The sequence below is a fragment of the Peromyscus leucopus genome, chromosome 9 (genome assembly GCF_004664715.2).
Source record: "Peromyscus leucopus breed LL Stock chromosome 9, UCI_PerLeu_2.1, whole genome shotgun sequence".
Lineage (NCBI taxonomy): Eukaryota > Metazoa > Chordata > Mammalia > Rodentia > Cricetidae > Peromyscus > Peromyscus leucopus.
In genome coordinates this window covers 62,098,017-62,105,164 of record NC_051070.1, presented here as the reverse complement: position 1 = coordinate 62,105,164, position 7,148 = coordinate 62,098,017, and the positions used below count along the sequence as shown (strand labels likewise).

At 49.0% G+C, this 7,148-nt stretch overlaps 1 protein-coding gene across 3 annotated transcripts; it reads left to right on the top strand.

Annotated features, from left to right (window-relative positions):
* The first annotated feature begins 3,072 nt into the window (after positions 1-3,072).
* Positions 3,073-5,449, top strand: Arl11 (ADP ribosylation factor like GTPase 11). Of its 3 annotated transcripts, none has more exons than XM_037208478.1 (2): positions 3,073-3,617; positions 4,235-5,449. In XM_037208478.1, the coding sequence occupies exon 2, from the start codon at positions 4,339-4,341 to the stop codon at positions 4,867-4,869; it is 531 nt and encodes a 176-aa protein (XP_037064373.1). In that variant the 5' UTR covers positions 3,073-3,617; positions 4,235-4,338; the 3' UTR covers positions 4,870-5,449. The 3 variants fall into 3 exon arrangements, with proteins under 3 accessions (XP_037064373.1, XP_037064372.1, XP_028726185.1); XM_037208477.1 differs by having other exon boundaries at positions 4,039-5,449; XM_028870352.2 differs by having other exon boundaries at positions 3,073-4,147.
* Positions 5,450-7,148: the final 1,699 nt, after the last annotated feature.

Here is a 7,148-nt window from a genome sequence, read left to right as displayed (position 1 = left end):
TGTGTATACATCCTCTCATTACAACCTCGGGGAACATGGCTATAATTAGCCTGGACTGTAATTGGCAAACAGGTTGTTAAATATGCACCCAGCTGAAAGCAGGCATGGAGAGTGTTGTAGATTCACGAAACTGCTTAGGCAGGAAAGTAAAGAAAGAAAAGACCACAGTGCTAACTTTGAATGCTATAAAGGGCATCCATCACTCCTCCCCACCAAGATCGTCAAAATAGCCCAGGCAGCCAAGTGCAGAGCTGAATTGCCAGGTATAGGAGAAGGTATAGGAGGTATAGGAGACCTGCATATTCCACGCAGCACCCAGCGCTCCACTGTGGAAGCCCATATCAGGACACAAGCCCCATAATTCAAGGAGCACTAGGCGTCTGGCCCTGAGGGAACACAGCACAGCTTCCAGGTGCCACTGCTTGGATAAATATTCCTTCCAGAATGTTTGCTGCCGATCTGCAGCTTTGGTGGATGCTGTGCCTGTGGTCAGTCCTAGAACGTATGAACAGGCAGATCTATGCCCTCCTTGGGAGGCTGCAGGGGACAGTAGAGCAGCCATGTCCCGTGAGATCAGCCATCTAGGAAACATGCAAGACGACACTCACAAATACGTGTTCATACGCATGTAAAGGGGCCTTTGAGATGGTTCAACCGGTAAAGGAGCTTGCCTCCGAGTCTGACGACTTGAATTCAATCCCCAGAACCCACATGCCCCTATAAATAAATACTTAATTTTAAAAAGTATTTGAAAGTAGATACATAGGTATTAATACAGTCTCTAATTGTAAGGAAATGTTCTTTGCATTTTCTGTCTACTGAGCCCTATGGCTGATATTCTATATCTTTCTATAGTCATACATCAATATTCTCTATTTTTGAAACAAGGTCTCTAGCCTGGCAACCCAGCCCATCCTCATTACATAGTCAAGGTTGTGCTTGAACTTCTGATTTTCCTGCCTCCACTTCCCAAATACTGGGTGATGCCTTGTTACCATGCAGGTTGTGAACCTCACTTTTTCATGAAAATTGCATTATCTGACTTCTCTGCCACCATGCTCACACTGTCACCCACGTCCCCACCTGGCCCACGGGATACAGGCGGAAAGAAGCATGTTGCACACAGGAATAAGTCCATGTGCTGCCCTGAAGAAACAGCCCACTCACTCAGGACAGTCACCTCAGAGGACTTCTGATTCAGGGCCTCCTCCTGCCCCCTACTTCTTCAGACCCCGACTCGTGGGTGTCTTCCTCTAGCTATGCTCCTCTCTACAGTTGGGCTCTAACACAAAGGAAGCCCCTCGTTTTTATGTAACCTATTTTACAGTGGCCATTTTGAAGATCTAGGAATGGAAATTGTAAATAACAGTGCATTGCCAAAACCCTTTCCGTGGGAGAGACAAAAATAACATGAACCCGCCCCCTCAGGTCCCAGTGATAAACCACAGTTTATTCCTCCAGAGTTCACTGGGAACCAATGAATGTATCAGGCCAATGGGGGAGGCTTCCAGGCGACCTTAACCAGCTACTCTAGAAGGTCTGCTCCCAGGAGGGATGGTGGCTTCTCCATGGCTGTGTAGATGAAGCCTCTTCCCTTCATCCTTCCCCACCGGCATCCTGTAGTCCCTCCCCCAAGACCCAAGGTCACATGCAACTAGGGAAGAATTGTAGCTAGTTAGGGTGGCTCTACCCTCCCTGCCCCCTCCTCCAGTGAGGAAAGGTAAACAGCCAACAAGTCCAACTGTGATGAGCTTTTGGCCCAGGCTCAGCCTGACTCTTGTTCTACACAGGACTACCCACCAGCATGATCTTGAAATAAAATCAACAAAGGCCTAAAGGAAAGAAAAGCAACATGATGAAATGGTAGACAAGTCTGCATATAAAGTGCTCAGGCATGAGTATATGGAACCTACATGAGGCAATAGCACCTGACAGTGGTGGACCACAGAGAGGTGGAGGTCTGTGAGAGGGGAAGCATCCGCTGTAGTACCACCGTCACCAATGGCTAATGTTGCTTTTCCGTAGTTCTGGTTCTCAGGAGACTAGATCAAGAGCAGTTGCTATAGAGAGAGACCACCACAGTCCTTCCTCCCATAGATCCACTACATTAACAGTTATTTAGATTTACCTTGACATATATGTGTGTATTTGAATGTGTGTGTGTGTGTGTGTGTGTGTGTGTGTATCTATATGCACACACACTTTCGGAGGAGTTTTTGTTTAGAATCACACTCTACATTTTAACACACATAGGTTTCTGTCTGATTAACCAGAGGGACTCTCTGAAGTCTAATGCTATTTATTTGGGACAACAGAACCCATCAACGTGGGTCCATGTACCCAGGGAAACTGTGTGTTCATTCAAGGACAGTTGGGGCAAATGAAGTTTTTGAAGGACAAACTGAGGAGGAAGGAGATGTAGAGATGGCTCAGTTAATAAAGCACTTGCCATACACTATGAGGACCTGAGTACAACACCCATGTGGACACAGTGACATTCACCTGTCACCCCAGCACTGGGGGCCAGAGACAAGAAGACCCCTGAAGCTTGCTGGCCAGCCAGTCTAGCCAAGTCAGTGAGCTCCACAGTAGGGTGTCTTAGGGAAAGGTTGAGGTCCAGGTATACAGATAGACACCAGGGCCTTGGGGGTCAGTGAGAGACCCTGTCTCAGAGAGCAAGGTGGTGAGTAACTGAAGAGGAAACCTGACAATGACCTATGGCCACCACAAGCATGCACATGTTCGTGCATGTGGATACACTCACACAAACATGCTCAAACGCCACACACATATACACACATGTACATGCACCCAGTAAGAGGATTGCATAACTATTTTGAAAGCATCTTAGGCTACAAAGAAAGACAAAAAAGGGTAGTGCTATTCCAAGATTAAACAGTTGTTGGGCAGACACCTTTGTATATAACCAGTGTGTGCATGTGAGCGTGTGTGTAAGGTTGTGGTCCTAGTAGAGTATTTTATGGATATTCTTATCAGTCATGCATGCACAAGATCCCCTCCTTTGTTTACTAATTTATTATTAATTAATTCAATATTTCTGCCTCCTTTTTTGTTAGGGCTTGACAAGTGAGTCCGTTTTGATTCCTACAAGCTTTACAGTTTGGCAAATCAAAGCCTCTCCAGGCACCAGAAAAGCATTCATGCATGTCGTGCCAAATCGCCTGTGTTTCAGAATTCCCAGGGAGGAATTCCCAGGGAGGTCACGGCAATCAAGGACAGGACAACAGAAAGCAGCTAAAGGTGGCACTCCTTTGCGCCTGTGTAGTCCCCAGAGACCCCGGAGACTCGGCGGCTATAAATGGGACTTGGTGCTGGACTGCCCACAGACCCCGGGGACTCTGCTGCTGTAAATGAGACTTGGTGCTGAGCTGGGTTCCTCCGACAACCGGAGAGCTGAGATGTCTCCGAGGCACATCCCCAATCTAGGAGGCTGTCTGCCCTAGCCACTTGAGAGGAAGTACACAGAGAACAAGTTGCAACAGCCACTGTACTTCCTTCAGGCCTCCCTCTTAGGACGTGGCGACCAGCAGAAAGCAGCTTGGTGGTGGAGTGCCTTAGTGGAGGGACGCCTGCCCGGGTCCAGGCACACCACAGAGGTAACCTCAATGCTTGTGGGAGTGAATAAGGCTCCTGGGGGCACACTCCCAGGGGTGCTGTGTTCCTTCTCTTACCTCCCCCCAGTTTTTCCTAAGTTGTAGTCAATTCGTAGGCCTTAAAGATCAGGGTTTCTTAAAAACCGTGTGGGGTGTTCTAGAGGCCTTTTTAGATGGTGTAGAACACTTCTTGGCTCTGACTCAAATGTGCTTGAGTCCGCGGCGGTTGTCAATAGATATTGGAGAGGCCAGTGTGCTGGTCCTGGGAGGAGTTCCAAGAAGTCAGCGCTCGGTGACCTGGCTTCTCTGCTCAGTCTGGAATGCAGTGTGCTGCCACTTCTGGGTTTAGGGAGGAAAACAGAAGGGTTAGAGGCCACAGACTGTGCTGAATTGAAAACCCCTTTCTGCCGCCGCTACTGAATAGGGTCTGACTGGAGCCTCATCTCCCCTTTGCTTTCGCTGCCTGGGAAGGACACCCGAGTTCTGTCTCTTCAGGCAGTCCTTGAGCAGCGCCAGAGACGGGTCAGCTGCCGGTGAGTCACACTTCCTCACACCCTGGACCTTTCAAAGGTCCAGCCTGGGTCTGAAACCCTTCCCTGAAATGACTTATTCTGTTCTAGGGTAGACGCTCAGTGTGTCTGCACCGGCTTGCATTTCTCCATAAAAAAAGAACAGCTGATGTGAACCCCCAGCCTTCCTGCAGCTGCATTTATCCGTGACCGCCATGGGCTCTGTGAATTCCAGAGGCCACAAGGGAGAAGCCCAGGTGGTAATGATGGGCCTGGACTCTGCTGGCAAGACCACGATCCTGTACAAACTGAAAGGGAATCCACTGGTAGAGACCTTACCCACGGTGGGTTTCAATGTAGAGCCTCTTGAAGCTCCCGGACATGTGTCATTGATTCTCTGGGACATTGGGGGACAGAGCCAGCTCAGGGCCACCTGGAAGGACTATCTGGAAGGCACTAGCATCCTTGTATATGTGCTGGACAGCACAGATGAAGCCCGCTTGCCTGAGGCGGTGGCTGAGCTTGAGGAAGTCCTGGAAGACCCCAACATGGCCGGTGTCCCTTTCTTGGTACTGGCCAACAAGCAGGAGGCCCCCGATGCTCTTCCATTGCTTGAAATCAGAAACAGGCTGGGCCTGGAAAGGTTCCAAGACCGCTGCTGGGAGCTCCGGGCCTGCAGCGCTCTCACAGGCCAGGGGCTACCGGAAGCCCTGCAGAGCCTGCTGCACTTGCTGAGATCCTGCTGAAGTGCAGTAACCTGTGACTCCTCGAGGCTGGAGCAGGACAGGAATCAGGACCAGCCGGACCCCCTGAGCAGGCAGAACAGCTTATCCTGGCTTCTATGAACAGGAAGGGCCAGCTGGTTCTTGAAAAACTGCGGCTCAGTTTACCACACAAGAAATGCTTTTACTCTTGGACAGGACATTTTCTTCTCAGGACGTGTTCTTGGTGGCACTTGTGCTGAATGAAAACCAACTGTTTTTTTTTTTTTTTTTTTAATAATAATAGCCGGGGGGTGGATATAAAAATCCTCAAAATACCAAGTGTGAATGCGACAAAGTTGGCGACAATAACTGAGAACCAAGTTCACGAACGAGAGGAAGTCTCAAAACTGCATCTGAGTGTCACCTGGAACTACTGTCATGGGGAGCAATTCTTCCTGCTGCCTCTGGGCACAGCCACTGTCTCTCTCCCTCCAGTTCGCCGGGCTGGCAGCAGAGAGGGGCCGTTCAGCTCCCACAATTTTACCCTGCCCTCCAACTCGGATGAACTCCTCTCTGCCCTCCACCCTATGTTGTAAAAAAATAAAACAAAACTCCACGTGTACTCTCTCTCTTCTTGTGCCTTTTACTTTCTTGCTAGCACATGTCTTTCCCTACATATGAGAAGATCGGGGGCTGGAAGGTGACTTAGCAGGTAATGGCACTTGATGCTGAGCCTAATGACCTGGGTTTGGTCCCCCCAAAACCCACAGGGTGGAAAGAGAAAAATGATTCCTGCAAATTGTCCTTTGACCTCCACACATGTGCTGTGGCACATGCATGCATATACATGCACACACACACACACACACACACACACACACACACACACACACAATGGCAAGCATGTGTCTCCCATCCTCCAAATAAGCACATATTTTTAAAAAGTGTTCTCAATCAGAACAAGCTTGGGATGTAGCACAGTGCCTTGAATGCACGTACAGAATTTCGGGTTCTATCTCCAGCATTGGATTAGGGGTGCAGGAAGTGTAGAGGTCAATGGTGCCTGCCCATAATCCCAGTGTCTGGGGGCCAGAAATATGAGGAGGACTACAAGTTGAAGTCGAGCAGGGGCTGCAAAGTAAAACAATAATTCTAGTAAAATAGATCAGATGGGTTGATTTTAATGAATGTGTAAAGGGTGAGAGTTGTTTCATTTGTGGCCAAAACAAACAATCTCCCCTGGTGTGGTGGCCACACAGCCCTGGGAGCAGGGAGTCTACATAGTCAGATCCTGGGAAAAGAGGGCAGGGCAAATAAATCAAGAAGGGAGGGAGGGAGGAGGGAGGGAGGGAGGGAGGAAGGAAGGAAGGAAGGAAGGAAGGAAGGAAGGAAGGAAGGAAGGAAGAGAAAGAAAAGACAAAGAAAAGATTGAGGAAGGGCGAAACAAGCAAAGCAACAAAACCCACCCAGCAAACCACGGCAGCCTGTGCACCAGGAGTTACGGGTGAGCTGTGATCTGAATCCTGGTGACGGCAACAGTTCTCTCACTACAACCCAGGGATCAGGGACAGATGTGCCGCTGCTGTATTGTTGTGTATTATAAAGACACATCTGTACCCCATATTGTGAAAAGGAATCTGTGTGTGCGTGTTATTAGCAGCAGGACATCCATACATTCGACATGGTTTCTTGTTCTGAGTTAACCCCTCCCAGCCCAGCAACACATCACACACACACACACACACACACACACACACACACACACACTTACATGCATACAGCACCACTACAAAAGAGGTCTTTCAGAAGGCAGAGGCAGAGGGGGGATAGGACAGAAGGAGTTCCTGTAGACAATCAAGTGAGATATTAAGGCACCCAGATGTAACGGTTTGAGGCAAGGCACAGGAGCTTAGGGCAGACCTGTGGACCAGACAGCAGTTGGGCTGGATTGATGAACTAAGGCCCTGAGGAACCATGCTGAGCTGAAGCCCAGGGGCAGTTGGCAATTCTGTCTGTTGGTCCTCTAGTGCACATATTAGGTGATCCCCTGTAGCATCGGGTGAGTGACTTTTGCTCTCCCTTGATCTGGTGTGTGCAGTAAGTTCTTGAGCCTGGCTTTTCTGATATGGTTTAAAATCTCATGTGCTCATATGGTCTCAATTTTCATGTTGTCTGTTTGTTCAAGACAGATTTACTACATAGCCCTGATTGGCATGGAATTCACTATGGAGATCAGGCTAGCCTTGAACTCAGAGAAATATGCCCGCCTCTGCCTCATGAGTACTGAGATTAATGGCCACCACAACCAACCCATAAGATCT